The 16532-nt window shown below is 48.3% G+C and overlaps 1 protein-coding gene across 1 annotated transcript in view; it reads left to right on the forward strand.

Moving 5' to 3' along the window:
• sptlc3 (serine palmitoyltransferase, long chain base subunit 3) overlaps positions 1-16532 on the forward strand; it is a 115833-nt gene that overhangs the window by 33077 nt on the left and 66224 nt on the right. Inside the window, exons 3-4 of the mRNA XM_078556462.1 lie at positions 12879-13033; positions 14025-14173. Coding sequence (XP_078412588.1) covers positions 12879-13033; positions 14025-14173 — 304 coding nt within the window. The remainder of the gene's footprint in view (positions 1-12878; positions 13034-14024; positions 14174-16532) is intronic.

Genomic DNA, 16532 nt, shown 5'->3' on the forward strand with positions numbered 1-16532 from the left:
CCAGCGGGAGGGGGCCCGGAAGATTCCATCCCCTGAGTGATCTGTGACACCCCACCGCCACACGGATTATTCCTATAACAGCTCAATAACGCGTTCAGGGAAAGAAGTTTGCACAGTTTCTCCGCGTCAAGAGAAACCGGCAAACACGCCCGCCTACCCAAACCCTTCGAGCAACACCTGCCCACGTGTGGCAGTGACTGGGACACTCTGCACCAGAAAAAATAACCCAATCTCCCGCGGAAACTATGCTCCAGAGAAGCACTGCAGTGCATTTTTAACGGCTCAATGTTTCCTCTGCATTTTAAGTTGTTTAAACTCATGAAGGGTTTAGTTCGAGTCAATAAAGAGAAACTGTTTCCAGGGGCTGATCACCAGAGGGCTCAGATTTATGGCGAGTGGCGAAAGAACCGGAGGTGACAAGAGGAAAAACCTCTTTTTAAAAAAAAAAACAGATGGCTAGGATTTGGAATGTGCTGCCTGGTAGGGTGGCGGGTACAGACTCAATAGTAACCCCGCTAATCACCTGAAACCAGCTCCGCTGGGCAGGACATGTCATTCGTACGCCTGACTCAAGACTCCCAAAGCAACTGCTCCACTCGGAACCCGGCCGCAGCAGGAGAATTCCAGAAGGACAGAGGAATCGCTTTAGGGATGTCCTCAAAGCCTCCCTGAAGAGGCCAAGCAACCCCGCTGACTCATGGGAGTCCCTGTGGCTTGTGACCTGACCCAAAATGGAGAAGGTTTATGAGCGTACGAATTAGGAACAGGAGTAGGCCCCTCAGCCCCTTGGGCCTGCTCCAGCAATTCAGTAAGATCCCGGCTGATCTGATTGTAACCTCAGCCCCACGTTCCTGCCTACCCCCGATAACCTTTCACCCCCCCACCTTGTTAATCAAGAATCTATCCAGCTCTGCCTTAAAAACATTCAAAGACTCTGCATCCATCTCCTTCGGAGGAAGAGAGTTCCAAGACTCTCGACCCTCAGGAACATAGCGAGAGACTTCATTGGCAACGTGCAGAGATGAAGCCGAGGCGTTGGAGGCAACGCATAAACCTCCAAGCAATCCATCTACCCAGCCCTTCAAGCACCACCTGCCCACATGTGGCAGAGTCGGCAGATCGCACGCTGGACTTATCAGCCATTTCAGGACCCCTCCAACCAGAGTGGAAGCAAGACACCCTCGATCCCGAGGAACTGCCTCAGAAGGAGAAGAAGAAGAAGAAGCCTTCAAAAAAGAATTAGATAAACACTTGAAGAAGAAAAAAAAAATGGCAGCGAAATGGGGAAGCGGATTGTTCATCCAGAGAGGAGGAGCAGAGCTGATGGGCCGTCTGTACTGTTCTCAGTTACACCTGTAACCTGGGTGCCAACCAGTTACGTGGATGAAAAGATAGCAGTATTGAGCGTGCAACTGAGCTAGGCGTGTAAGTGCAAAAATGCGAAAGTTCCCTCCATCTTTGAACATCCATCACACTTGTATGGACTAGAAATACCAGCATGTACTAGATGGACAAAATAGCCTGTATCTGGTGTTGTACATTCTGTGTAATTTGCCATGTAAGGAGCAATCAACATAAGGAATGAGAGACTGGCAGATGAGTGGACTGGAGTGGCCACAATAAACTGCGGGAGAATATGGACCTACCTAGTGTTCCCTGCCCAGAAAGTTCACAGGCTTCTCTCTAGTAACAGGAAGAGATTCCTAGCAACCAATGATTACAGGATGCAGAGCATCAGCTAGGCTAGGGGAAATGTCTGACCCTTACCCAGTACTTACAAACACTCTCCAAGGGGAGTGCTCCAAGGTGAACCGTGACAGTAGTAGGGCAAGATGTTCAAACCAGTGTAGCGGGATTTTATGACTCATGTCAGAAGTGATTCCTTGCACTAAGTAAGAGTAGTCAATACGTGATGAAAGATTTCCAGTGTGGTAGCAGACAGCATCCAACAGCAACTTGGATTTATATAACGCCTTTGACGTGGTAAAATGCCCCGAGGTGCTTCACAGGGGCACTATCAAATAAAGTTTGACACCGAGCCACATAAGGAGGTATTAGGTGACCAAAAAGCTTGGTCAGAAGTAGGTTTTAAGGAGCATCCTAAAGGAGGAAAGAGAGAGAGAGAGAGAGAAAGGTAGAGAGGTGTGGGGAGGGAATTCCAGAGCTTAGGGTTGGTATAGCTGAAGGCCCAACCCCCAGTGGTGCAGCAATTAAAATCGGCGGGGGAGTTGGGTGTGGACAAGCAGCCAGGATCACAGAGGACGTGGGGCTGGAGGAGATGACAGAGATAGGCTGTGGAGGGATTTGAAAACAAGGATTAAAGTATGCCGTTGCTTAATCGGGAGCCGGTGTAGTCGGCGAGCACGGATGGGCGAGAGGGATTTGGTGTGTGGGAGGACATGTTTATAGGGCATGGAACACAGGATGCCAACTAGGAGCGTATGTGGGGTTAGTCACCTGAGAGGGTGTGTTAAGTTTTTTTTTCTGGGCAGAAGACTCTTTTGTGTAGGAATCTAATGATTAATAGCGATCCTGTCCCCGAGTGAGGCAGGAATGTGGAATTTCTGGTTTCCAGCAGCAATGTGCCCTTTCGCCACCAGAGTCTGGAGCAGACCTGAAATAATCGAGCTTCTTTCAAACGGCTAGAAATGTATATAAAAGCAGAGTTAAACCCCCCCCCGTGACTGTACAAATAGAAGGGTAGTTCAATTTGTGTTCGAACCTTCCATATGTGTGAAATTTCCCTCCTTAAGGGGAGCCTGCAAAAAAAAAAACCCAGTAGATGAGGAGACATTTTGCTTTCCACAGAGAGTTGTTGTGACCTGGAAGGCGCTGCCTGAAAGGGCGGCGGAAGCAGACTCGATAGTGACTTTCCAAAGGGGGAGTTGGATAAATACTCGAAGGGGAAGAAGTTGCTGGCGAATGGAATTAACCGGACAGCTCTCTCAAAGAGCCGGCACTGCTAGAATGGGCCGAGTGGCCTCCTGTGCTGCCTCGTTCTGTTTCTGGTATGTTCCATTCAGACTGCGACCCCACCCGCCCCCTACATTGCGTTAAACACTCTCGTGAAAAGATTATACCTGTCAGAAAGGCTTCCTTCCACATCGTTGCAGGGCAACACCGGGAACGGAATATTCCGGAAACCCGGTGGAGCGTCAGGTCTGTTTTCTTTTTGACGTGGGCGGAGGGAATTTGAACATTGAACTCACCGAATGCATTCCAATCAATAATCAATGTCACTGTCATTTCGGGTACGTTGCTCGCTCGGTTAAAAATAAAAATGCTTATGAATCTCAGCAATAAAAGATGGAGACCTAACTTTAATTAAAATATGTATTTAAAAACTACTCCAATGCGCTAAAATAATGAGTCAGTGAGTCCCACCCTGAGCGCATATCATCATCCATACGTCAAACTCCCGTTAAAAGTTCTTGTAGAGAGGGCACAAACGAATTCCATTCCCCCGCTGATGCTGCACTGCTCAAGGATCAGGTCACGACACAATCACTCAGTCAGTAGTTGCATGTGTGATTTTAAATACTGCGTTTTCAAGCAGTATTGCTGTTTTCGATTCATCCGCCAGTGTAGAGAGTGAAGAGTGCAGGTGGAAGGGCAGACGCACGTGTGCATGCAGGCACACATATGCATGCACGCACACGCACACACACTCCTGCACCCAGACACACATACACATGCAGCACACTCAGACACACAGATGCACGTGCACATGTGCGCACACAGACGTGCAATGCACACGCACATACATGCAGGCGCACATGCGTGTGCTCAGAATGCGCACTCACGCCCATGCACACACACGCTGATGCACTCACGCCCCTGCACTCACACCCCTGCACTCACACCCATGCACTCACACCCATGCACTCACACCCATGCACTCACGCCCATGCACTCACGCCCATGCACACACACGCTGATGCACTCACGCCCCTGCACTCACGCCCCTGCACTCACGCCCCTGCACTCACGCCCCTGCACTCACACCCATGCACTCACACCCATGCACTCACATGTACTGAGCCATGGCTCAGTGGGTAGCACTCTCGTCACTGAGTCAGAAGGTTGTGGGTTCAAGTCCTACTCCAGTGACTTGGCTGACTCAATCTAGGCTGACACCCCAGTGCAGTACTGAGGGAATGCAGCAATGTCTGTAGTGCTGTCTTTCAGATGAGATGCCAAACCAAGGTCTTGCCCACTCTGTCGTGTGGACATAAAAGATTCCATATCTTTATTTCACAGAAGAGCAGGAAAAGTTTTCTCTTTCTTGGCCAATATTTATTCCTCAATCAACATCATAGAAAAACAGATTATCTGGATCATTATCACAATGATGTTTGTGGGAGCTTGCTGTGAGCAAATTGGCTGTTGCGTTTCCTTACATTACAACAGTGGCTATGCTTTAAATGCATTTCATTGGCTGCGCTGACCCATTTGGGACCATTTGTCCTGAGGTGCGAAAGACACTATAAAAATACAAGTCTTTCCTTAGATGTGTACACCTGCTGTATTGACATGGGCCTCAAAAAGAGGGGCCAAATATCTGCTTGATGGCCCTTTCACCAGATTGGTTTGCTTTGCCGGTGTTCAGGAAAGCTGCAGGTCTTACATGCGGCCTAACCATCGGATCTTAATGGAACCGCGAAAGGCGGCCACCATAAAGGTAAATAATTAGCTGAATATGGAGACGGAGTGCTTCTCCCAGCTCCACCTTAAACCACTGGCCACTTCCAGACACCAGTTCGCTCTCCAACTCCCCGCTCCCCAATGCTTCTCTCCCCTATTTGCCTCCCCTCTCCTCCTCAACTGCCTTGGTCACTCAGCCATCTCTTCAAAAGCCTATCGGAGGACAACTGTTGGGACGGCAATGGCTCAAGTTCAAATGTTCTTTCCAGGGGACACCCAGACATTGTTCTTAGCTCACTAGGTTTCATGTCAGTGAAGCTAAAGACCATCAACTGCCACCTCCTTAACATCGCCCGACTCCGCCCCATCTCAGCTCACCTGCTGCTGAAACCCTCATTCTTGCCTTTGTTACCCCCGGACATGAAGATTCCGATGCGCTCCGGACCGGCCTCCTATAAACTTGAGCTCACCCAGAACTCTGCCTAGCCATGGTGATGGGAGGCATGCAACATGTCATCATGGAGACGGAAGGGATGCGTCATGTCACCATGGAGATGGAAGGGATGCATCCTGTCACCATGGAGATGGAAGGGATGCGATATGTCACCATGGAGATGGGAGGGATGCGACATGTCACCATGGAGATGGGAGGGATGCGACATGTCACCATGGAGATGGGAGGGATGCGACATGTCACCATGGAGACGGGAGGGATGCGACATGTCATCATGGAGACGGAAGGGATGCGACATGTCACCATGGAGACGGGAGGGATGCGACATGTCACCATGGAGACGGGAGGGATGCGACATGTCACCATGGAGACGGGAGGGATGCGACATGTCACCATGGAGACGGGAGGGATGCGACATGTCACCATGGAGACGGGAGGGATGCGACATGTCACCATGGAGACGGGAGGGATGCGACATGTCACCATGGAGACGGGAGGGATGCGACATGTCACCATGGAGACGGGAGGGATGCGACATGTCACCATGGAGACGGGAGGGATGCGACATGTCACCATGGAGACGGGAGGGATGCGACATGTCACCTCCGTGCCCTCTGTTAGAGGGGAAACGCGGCGGGTGTCACCTTTGGATGAGGACAGCATTGGGCTCACCTGTAATAGGAACAGGAGGGGCCATTCAGCCCCTCTAACCTGTTCCATTATTCGGTGAGACCATGGCTGACCTGTACCTTAACTCCATCCCACTCACCTCGGCCCCATATCCCTTTATACCCAGGTCTAGCAAAAACCCGTTTACCTCGCATTGAGATTATTGAGTCAGCATCTACTGATTTTTGTATGGGCCGATTCCAAACTTTTTTTTCCCTGAAACGTTTCCTAATTTCTCCCCCGAATGATCTGGTTCTGATTTTAAGGTCATGTCCCCTTGTCCTGGCCTTTGCCCACCGGCGGAGAAGTTTCTCTGTATCGACCCTATCAACTCCTTCCAAAGCCCTAAGTAAACTCAATCACATTACTGCTGAACCTTTTATGTTCCAAGGATTGCAAAGCTAGTTTATGTAATTAAACTTAAATGTGATATCTCCTGTAATTAGATAACCTGCCGATACTCTCTGCTTATCTAGCTCCATACAGAGCGTCAGAATGGCGCCAATACACAGACTGTAACCTTGAAGGAGCAGAGATGATGGGTCCAACAAGAGAGAGTATGAATTAATTCAATAGAAATTGCTTTAAATACTTTAAATAGCAGGTTTGGCGGAACCTGTGGGGAGAGAAAAGAGAGTTATTGTTTCGGATTGATGACCTTTCATCTGAACTGGGAAAAGTTAAGAGAGATGACGGTGATATGTTACAGATCCACTCAGGGAGTCCGAGTTGCTGTGGCGACACAAGCATGTTGTAGTCTGGAGCTACGGTAGAGGCCCCACTCTTTCCATCACATGGCTGACCAGGAACCTCTCCCATTCTTACCACCTGCCATAGGTGTGTCGGAAGATACTCAACCTGTTTGGCCATGTTATGGACGCTCCTTCCTTAGCCACCAAATCCTGGGGTGGGACTCGAACCTGAAGCTTCTGATTCAGAGGCAGGAACGCTACCCACTGCACCACAAGAGATGCAGCAGGTTTGAATTAAGTAGGGGAAGCAGTGGCATAGTGGTATTGTCACTGACTAGTATTCCAGAGACCCAGGGTAATGCTCTGGGGATAAAGGCAAAATACTGCGGATGCTGGAATTCTGAAACAAAAACAAAAAATGCCGGGAAAAACTCAGCAGGTCTGACAGCATCTGTGGAGAGAAAGACAGAGTTAACGTTTCGAGTCCATGTGACTCTTCTTCAGAGCTCTGATGGTGAAATTTGAATCCAATAAAAATCTGGAATTCAAAGCCTTATGATGACCATTGCCGATTGTTGTAAAAACCCATCTGGTTCACTAATGTCCTTTCGAAAGGGAAATCTGTCATCCTTACCTGGCCTACAATGTGACTCCAGACCCACAGCAATGTGGGCTGACTCTTAAATGTCCCCTCAACAAGGGCAATTAGGGACGGGCAATAAGTGCTGGCCTAGCCAGCGACGCCCACACCCCATGAGTGAATGAAAAAGAAGGACAGGGGGAGGGGAGGAAAGAACAGAAGTGAAGGCCTGTGATAGGGTGGAAGGCAGGAGAGATTCAATGACAGGATGATGGTGCAATCTGAAAGGAGATGGGTGATGGCATCCACACCTTTTGTTACTTGTCCCATCCCCATCCTCTTTGGTCTTGCACCATCGTCCCCTTAGTCAGTAATTTCTCCTGCTTTCCACCCTATCTTTAGACCTTTGCTATTGCCCTCCCCTCCCCTCCTTGCCTTATGCACTTAATTAAAACTTGTCACATCTCCAACTTTGCCCAGTTCTGACGAAAGGCCATGGACCTGAAACGTTAACCCTTAACCCTGGTCTTCTCTCCACAATGACCAGGCCCGCTGAGTGCTTTCTGTTCCTATTTCAGCGTAGGATTCATTCCATGTTGCACTGTTTAACGGTGAAGATTCCACTGGTTGGTTTCATAGCTGCATCTGGCTGACCTTGGCATATCCAAGAAAACAGAGTGAATTACCAAAATATTATACCTGGAATGGGCGGGTTGTCTTATGAGGACAGGCTAGGCTTGTGTCCGCTGGAGTTTAGAAGAGTCAGAGGCGACTTGATTGAACCATATAAGGGGTCTTGACAGGGTGGATGTGGAGAAAATGTTTCCTCTTGTGAGAGAATCTAGAACTAGGGGTCACTGTTTAACAGTAAGGGGGCCACTCATTTAAAACAGAGGTGAGGAGACATTTTCTCTCTGAGGGTCATGAGTCTGTGGAGCCCTCTTCTTCAACAGGCGATGGAAGCAGAGCCTTTGAATATTTTTAAGGCAGGGCTAGATAGATTTTTGATAAGCGGGTGAAAGGTTAATGGGGGGTAGGCGGGAATGTGGAGTTGAGGCTGCCATCAAATCAGCCATGAATGGTGGAGCAGGCTCGAGGGGCCGAGTGGCCTATTCCTGCTCCTAATTCGTATGTTGGAATAAATAGAATGTCGTTTGGAGAGTTGGACAAAATCCTGGCCCCTGTTGGTTATTTGTAGCCTGTCAGACTAGGAAGGGATGTAGAGCACATTCTGACTGATTTGGTACCTTGACTGACAGAATTGGTATAATGATAGATTTGTGAGGGGAAAAATAATTATGCAGCGAGTTGTTGTGATCTGGAACACGCTGCCTGTTCAGCCCATCAGGCCTGTGCTGGCCCTTGAGAAATGCATCCCACTTCCCCAGCTCTATCCCCATAACTCTGCAACTTGTTTCTCCTTCAAGCGTTTGCCCAATTCCCTTTTGAAAGCCACAATTAAATCTGTATCGCGTCCGGCAGTGCGTTCCAAATCCTAATGGCTAATCACGTAAAATAAGTTTTACCGGCAACCACCTTAAATCTATGCAGTGCAGTGAGGCTAACTGGATTGGCCTTCTCAAGAGCCAGCATAGACCAGTGGGCTGAATGGTCTCCATCTGTGCTGTACCATCCTGCCCATCGTGCTCATGCTGGCTCTTTGGTGGAGATATCAAATGTATTCCACTCCCTGCACTTTCCCCAGCGCCTTGTGTATTTTTCTTCCTGAGTTTTTAACCAGTTCCCTTTGGGAAATCACTATTGATCCTGTTTCCACTGCCTTTTGAGGAAGAGAGTTCCAAAGACTCATGATCCTCTGAGAAAAAAAATTCTCCCCATCTCTGTCATAAATGGGTGACCCCTTATTTTTAAACAGTGACCCCCTAGTTCTAGATTCTCCCACAAGAGGAAACATCCTCTCCACACCCACCCTGTCACAACAACTCGCTGCGTAATTATTTTTCCCCTCACAAAACTATCCTTATACTAATCCTGTCAGTCAGAACACGCTCAACATCCCTCCCTAGTCTGACAGGTTACAAACATCTTCTGTTTTTTTGTCTAACCAACAGGTGCCAGGATTTTGTCCAGGTTTTCAAACAACGTTTTATTTTGGTACAAAACCAAAAATAGCTGGAAAAACTCAGCAGGTCTGACAGCATCTGCGGAGAGGGATACAGCTGACATTTCGAGTCCGTATGACCCTTCATCAGAACTAAGACATATAGAAATGAGATGAAATATAAGCTGGTAGAGGGGGGTGGGACAGGAGAGCTCGATAGGGGGCCAGTGATAGGAGGAGGCCAAGAAGAGACTGCCAAAGATGTCATAGACAAAAGGACAAAGGGGTGTTGATGGTGGTGATATTATCTAAAGGATGTGCTAATTAAGGAAAGCAAGCTAGTGGCAGATGGCCCTAGTGCGGGTGGGATGGGGGGAAGGGATCGAAATGGGCTAAAAGGTGGAGATGAAACAATAGATCGAAATAAATTTAAAAATAGGATGGAAGAGAAAAAAATAGTTGTAAAAAAAAATGATAAATTATTGGAAAAAGGGGGATCGGAAAGGTTGTGGAGATGGAGGAGAGAGTTCATGATCTGAAATTGTTGAACTCAATACTCAGTCCGGAAGGCTGTAAAGAGCCTAATCGGAAGATGAGGTGCTGTTCCCCCAGTTTGCATTGAGCTTCACTGGAACATTGCAGCAGGCCAAGGACTGACATGTGGGCATGAGAGCAGGGTGGTGTGTTGAAATGACAAGCGACAGGGAGGTCTGGGTCATGCTTGTGGACAGACCGAATGTTCTATTTTGGTAATTCACTCTCTTTTCTTGGAGACGCCAAGATCATCCAGATGCAGCTATGAAACCAAGCCAGTGGAATCTTCACTGTTAAACAGTGTAACTAACCCTAACCCTACTGATAATTCAGCTCTCGGGGGAAAAAGTTTTGTTTCTCTTTATTGACTTTCTCTAAACCCTTTGTGATTTCAAACACCTCCGTCAAATCTCCCCTTAGCCTTCTCCGCTCTAAGGAGAAGTACCTCAGCTTCTCTAATCTGTCCACCTGACAGTAATAACTCACCCCTGGGACTGTTCCAGTAAATCGCATCTGGACCCTCTCCAAACCTTTCACGTCCTTCCCAAAGTGCAGTGCCCAGAATTGGATGCAATGCTCCAGCTGGAGCTGAACCAGTTTCATAGAGGGTTAGCATAACCTCTCAGCTTTTGCACTCCGTGACACTGTTTATAAAACCCAGGATCCCACCTGCTTTACTCACTGCTTTGTTAACCTATGTTGCCAAGTTCAAAGGTTTGTGTATTCCCAGGTTCCCCTGCCCTTGTACACCCACCCCCCCCACCCACCACTCCCTCACAACTGTCCAATTTAGCCTGTCTCTCCTCATTCCTACCAAACTGTATCATCTCACACTTTTCCGTGTTGAATTTATTTTGCCATGAGCCCGCCCCATCTCACCAGCCCCTTGTCCGTGCCCTTTTGAAGTCCATTACTAGCCCCCTCACTGTTTATCACTCTTCCAGGTTTTGTGTCGTCCCCTGTTCTATGGTGTGTGGGCCCAGAGTGTTAACCCAAAGTATATGTGGGAGGTCAGTCCAAATGGAGAGCTTGCAGCATTCCCATCTGGAAATCCAAACGGCTTCATTCGGTTCCTCAGGTTTTTGGTCTGAGGTTCAGAAATTGTTATTGAAATGTTCAGGGTAAAACTTGGGTTTCAGGATGACTTGCATGAGATTTATCTGTCTCACCAAACCACAGCAAGATACGAAAACCATTTCCGAGTCTCAAATTAAAACATCTTTTTGTGTTCGTGATCCATTGGCTAAGACCTGCCTGGACATTGGTGATTGCTGAACTGTTTGTTGTTGCTGAAGTTTTTGAAGCCTAATTTCTGAAACAAAATTTCAATGCACATTTATTGTGCTCCATCTCCCTATCCCTGTAGCCTCCTCTGGCCCTCTGAGATCTCTGCACTCGATCCAAAACCCTCAAAGATCTCGACACTCTGCTAACTCTGGCCCCCTTGTGCATCCCCGATTTTAATCGCTCCACCATTGGTGGCTGTGCCTTTCACCTGCTAAGGCTCTAAGCACTGGAATTCCCTCCCTACACCTCTCCGCCTCTCTACTTCTCTTTCCTCCTTTAAGACACTCCTTAAAATCGACCTCTTTGACTATGATTCTGGTCATCTGACCTAATACCTCTTTATGTGGCTTAGTGTCATATTTTGTTGTAAGGCTGGTGAGAAACGCCTTGGGATATCTTACTATGATAAAGGGGCTCTATAAATGCAATTTGTTATTGTTGTTGTGGGGGTCGGTTAGCTCAGTTGGCTAGATTACTAGAGTTTAATGCGGAATTCACTTAGACTGAGTCAGCAATAACCTGCTCACTGACGCTCAGTTTGGGTTCCGCCAGGGCCACCCTGCTCCTGACCTCATTGCAGCCTTGGTCCAAACATGGACAAAAGAGCTGAACTCAAGAGATGAAGTGAGAGTGCCTGACCTTGACATCAAGGCAGCATTTGACCGCGTGTGGCATCAAGGAGCCCTAGAAAAACTGGAGTCATTGGGAATCGGGGAAATCTCTCCGCTGTTTGGAGTCATACCTAGCACAAAGGAAGATGGTTGTGGTTGTCGGAGGTCAATCATCTCAGCTCCAGGACATCACTGCAGGAGTTCCTCAGGGTAGTGTCCTCAGCCCAACCATCTTCAGCTGCTTCATCAATGACCTTCCTTCCATCATAAGGTCAGAAGTGGGGATGTTCGCTGATGATTGCACAATGTCCAGCACCATTCGCGACTCCTCAAATACTGAAGCAGTCCATGTCCAAATGCAGCAAGACCTGGACAATATCCAGGCTTGGGCTGACAAGTGGCAAATAACATTCATGCCACACAAGTGCCAGGCAATGACCATCTCCAGCAAGAGAGAATTCAACCATCCTCTCTTGACATTCAAGTACGCTATCATCGCTGAATCCCCCACTATCAACATCCTGAGGGTTACAATTGACTAGCCATATAAATACTGTGGCTACAAGAGCAGGTCAGAGACTAGGAATCCTGCAGCAAGTAACTCACCTCCTGACTCCCCAAAGCCTGTCCACCATCTAAAAGGCACAAGTCAGGAATGTGATGGAATACTCGCCCTTTGTCTGGATGAGTACAGCGCCAACAACACTCAAGAAGCCTGACACCATCCAGGACAAAGCAGCCCGCTTGTTTGGCACCCCATCCACCATCTTCAACATTCACTCCCTCCGCCACTGACGCACAGTAGCAGCAGTGTGTGTACCATCCACAAGATGCACTGCAGGAATTCACAAAGGCTCTTTCGACAGCACCTTCCAAACCCACGACCGCTACCATCTAGAAGGACAAGGGCAGCAGATACATGGGAACACCACCACCTACAAGTTCCCTTCCAAGCCACTCACCAGCTGGGTCAAAATCCTGGAACTCCCTCTCTAACAGCTCTGTGGGTGCACCTACACCACATGGACTGCAGCAGTTCAAGAGGTGGTTCCTCATCACCTTCTCAAGGGCAGTTGGGGATGGGCAATAAATGTTTGCTCAGCCAGTGATGCCCTCATCCCGTGAAAGAATTCTAAAAGAACGATGCCAACTGTACGGGCTCAATCCCCACACTGGCTGTGGTGGTTCATGGAGACCTGCCCCCACGCCTGTGGAGTGATGCCCCCCCCCATCTATGTATAAGCAGTTGTCTCTTTCTAATGGAGGGAGATAACTCTGATCCTTTGTGGACTGCGGCTGATGACTTACTGTTGTAAAATTTATCATTTGATATTTCACAATGCAGGATTTTGTACCACTTTACCAAGACTTTGAAAATTTCTACAAACGGAATCTGTACATGCGGGTCCGTGACAACTGGAATCGCCCAATCTGCAGTGTGCCTGGACCTACGTTTGACCTGGTGGAGCGAGTCTCTGATGACTACAACTGGACTTTCAGGTACAACCCGAAGGACCCAGCCTTCCAACCCTTTACACAGGTGTGAGAGTGCAACTCTCTCTCCTCTGGTTTGTGGGTTCAAGTCCTGCTCCAGAGCACAAAAATCTAGACTGACATTGCAGTCCAGTACTGAGGGAGCGCTGCACCGTCAGAGGTGACACCCTTTGGGATGACTATTGGACTATGGTGGGAATCGCAGCTGCTCCCAATCCCACAAGAGTCTGTGGATAGAACGTGTGCGACCCTGGTTAATTTATTTTCTCTCACCCCGGCTCGAAGGAGACTGTAACCTCCAGCTGGCTACCCGTCTGAAATCTGCTAACTCTGCAGAGACTGTCAGTCAAACCTTGGCCTGTATGACTTGGCTGCCCGCTGAGAGGTTACGTTGAATCTCCCGCACAGAAACAGGCCATCTGGCCGAACTGGTCTATGCTGGTGTTTGTGCGTCTCCTCCCACCTTGCTTAATCTCGCCCTATCTGCACCTCAGACAGTGCAGCACCCCCTCAATGCTGCACTGGGAGTACCAGCCTTGATTTCTGTGCACGAGAGCCTAGAGTGGGACTTGAACCCACACAGCTTTCTGACTTGGAGGTAAGAGCGGTGCCAACTGAGCCACCGCCTTCCAATAGGGGATGTTGTATTCACTTTTCACTCAGTGTTTATGCGAACGACAGTTATGTGGCAGGAGGTAAAAGCCTGAACAGTCTGTGAATTCCAGTTACGAAGACGAGCCATACAGACTCGAAACGTTAACTCTGTTTCTCTCTCCGCTGATGCTGCCAGACCTGCTGAGCCCTTCCAGCACTTTCTGCTCTTATTTCAGATTTTCAGCATCCGCAGTGTTTTTGTTTTTAATTATCCATCTGACTAACGTTTATGAAGGTCGCTGTTTATCAGAGGAGTTAAAAAATTATCACGGTTGTGTTGCCCGTGGAATGATCCTGCGATGCTTAAGCTGCAAATGTAACATCAGCTACTGCTTCGTTGCAGGTACACAGGACGAGTGATTAAAGATGTGATTAACATGGGCTCCTACAACTACCTGGGTTTTGCTGAAAACAAGGGGGAGTGCTTGAACTCAGTAGCAGAAGTGACAATGAAGTACGGCGCGGGAGTGTGCAGTACAAGGCAGGAAATGGGTATGTAACAGGCTGTGAGTGGGTAAGCAAATATTTACCTTGGCTACAGTGTTAACTGGATAAGGAGCCCAAGTCAAACGGACATACATTGTTTTTTTAAGAGAAATGTGCGTGACATTTGTCGGTCACTGGAGTTCACCCTGCTTCCCAGAAGAAGCGCAGGCAGCTGAAGAAAATGCACTCTGTCCTCAATCACCCGTCAGTTCTCTGTTGCATTTATTTTCCCGCAAGTCGGACTCCCTCTGACTGGCTGTTATCTTTTAAGCTGTAAATTACAGACTTGCATTTCCATAGCACCTTTTGCGACCTCAGGGGCGTTCACAGCCAGTGAAGTGCTTCTGAGAAGTGGCAAGTGTAGCAACGTAGGAAGTGCAGCAGTCAGCCTGTGCACAGCAAGCTCCCACGAAGGTGACAAAGGGCCAGATAATCTGTTTCTCAGTGATGTTGACTGGGGTGTAAAGTACTAAAATACTTTGAAAGGCTGTGCCATCGCTCGATTCTGCTCAGTCAGTAAGATCATAGCCGATCGTCTACCTCAACTCCCCTTTCCCGCCCCATCCCACATGTCCCTTGATTCCCTCGGTGTACAAAAATCTAATGATCCCAGTCTGGAACAAACTCAACGAAGGGCAAGACAAGGGGCCATCGAACCTACTCCGCCATCCAGTGAGATCATGGCCGATCTGAATCTTAACTCCATCCACCCACCTTGGCTCCGTATCCTTTCATACCCTTGTCTAACAAAATAAAATTGATCTCAGGTCCAAAATTATTAATTGAACTGGGGCCCGGAGCTTTTTAATGGGAGAGTGAGTGTGTAGGGCACACCTTCATAGCTGCAATGATGAACTCCCATCCTCCTTTTGTTGTCATTTGCCACCAGCCCAAGGTCCACATTTTACCACATCTACTAAAACCACTAAATTGCTGCAGCCTGAATTAACTCATTTCCTTGTGTTCGAGGAAGGATGGACAGAGGGACAAAAACTGACTCGGTGTCCAATTCATATCCATGCTTCAATTTGACATTTTTATATTGGAGACAAGTTCATCAGTGAGGTATTTTACACCAGAAACAGAAGAGTTTTACGATCAGTAGAAGACCAACAAGCCTGGGCCCTTTCTGTTAGGTGAACACCATTTCACTGCCCCTCACCGCCCCCTTCAAGTCCCTCTCTCCTTGCAAACATGCCTGGTTATCCCAGAACCTTTTCATTCTGGCTCTGGGAAGCAAGGCAAAGCAGGCTTAGATGGGCTTTATAAGAACTTCAGAAATAGGATCAGGAGTAGGCCATATAACCCCCTCGAGCCTGCTCCGCAGTTCAATGAAATCACGGCTAATCTTCTGCCTCATCTCCACTTCCCTGTCCTGTCTCCATGTCCTTTAATTCCCTTAGTGCCCAAGAGTCTATCGATCTCAGTCTTGAGTATGCTCAACAACGGAGCATCCACGCCTCTCTGGGGTAGAGAATTCCACAGATTCGCCACTCTCTGGGTAAAGAAACCTCTCCTCATCTCAGTCTGAAATGGCCGCCCCATCGTCCTAAGACCCCCAACCCCGCCCCCCCCCCCCGCGCGCCCCCCCCCCCCCCCCCGCCCCCGCCCCCACCAGTTCCATGTTCCCCAACCAAACAAGCCCCTCAGCATCAACCCTGTTAGACCCTCTGTACGTTTCAATGAGATCACTTTTTCATTCTTCCCAACTCCAGGGAATACTACTCAGTCTCCCCTCATAGGACAGCACTTGCATCCGGGAATTAACCTAGCAGATGCTTGTTACATCTTTCGAAGCCAAGCATTTCCTTCCTTAGACAAGGTGACCAAAAATACGTACAGTGCTCCGGGGGTGACCTCATCAAAGCCATATATAATGGCAGCAAGACTCCCTTACCCCAAACCCTGTACAAGAAAGTATATCCCCCCATGCCTATTTCTAATGTTCTTATACACTTCAGTGGACTTCCTTAATAACTTATTCCAAAAGTCTCTGTAAAATAAACAGTTCCACCTCATTTCCCATTTTACTCCTGAAGTTCTCATTTTTAACTCGTGTCGCCTGGGCATTTTGAACCTTTCCCAACCGTGAATAGAAAGGTTTGGATCCGCTTCATCGATGCCTTTCAAAATCCCGACTGAATTGGTTGAGAAAGTGAATCTTTGCCAGATAGAAAACAAGTGCGGCTCCCTTATTCTTTCCACAGAACCAAAACCACCCCCCCCACGCCCACACACACACCCACACACACACCCCCCACCCCGAAGATCAGGAACTAGTGAATGCACAAACTGCACTGCCCTGTCCCTTCCTTTGCTGCTCAGCTTTGTAATTTTGTTACTAGGTTTCCAAAAGTAGCCCCTG

The sequence above is a fragment of the Cetorhinus maximus genome, chromosome 14 (genome assembly GCF_964194155.1).
Source record: "Cetorhinus maximus chromosome 14, sCetMax3.hap1.1, whole genome shotgun sequence".
NCBI classification, from domain to species: domain Eukaryota; kingdom Metazoa; phylum Chordata; class Chondrichthyes; order Lamniformes; family Cetorhinidae; genus Cetorhinus; species Cetorhinus maximus.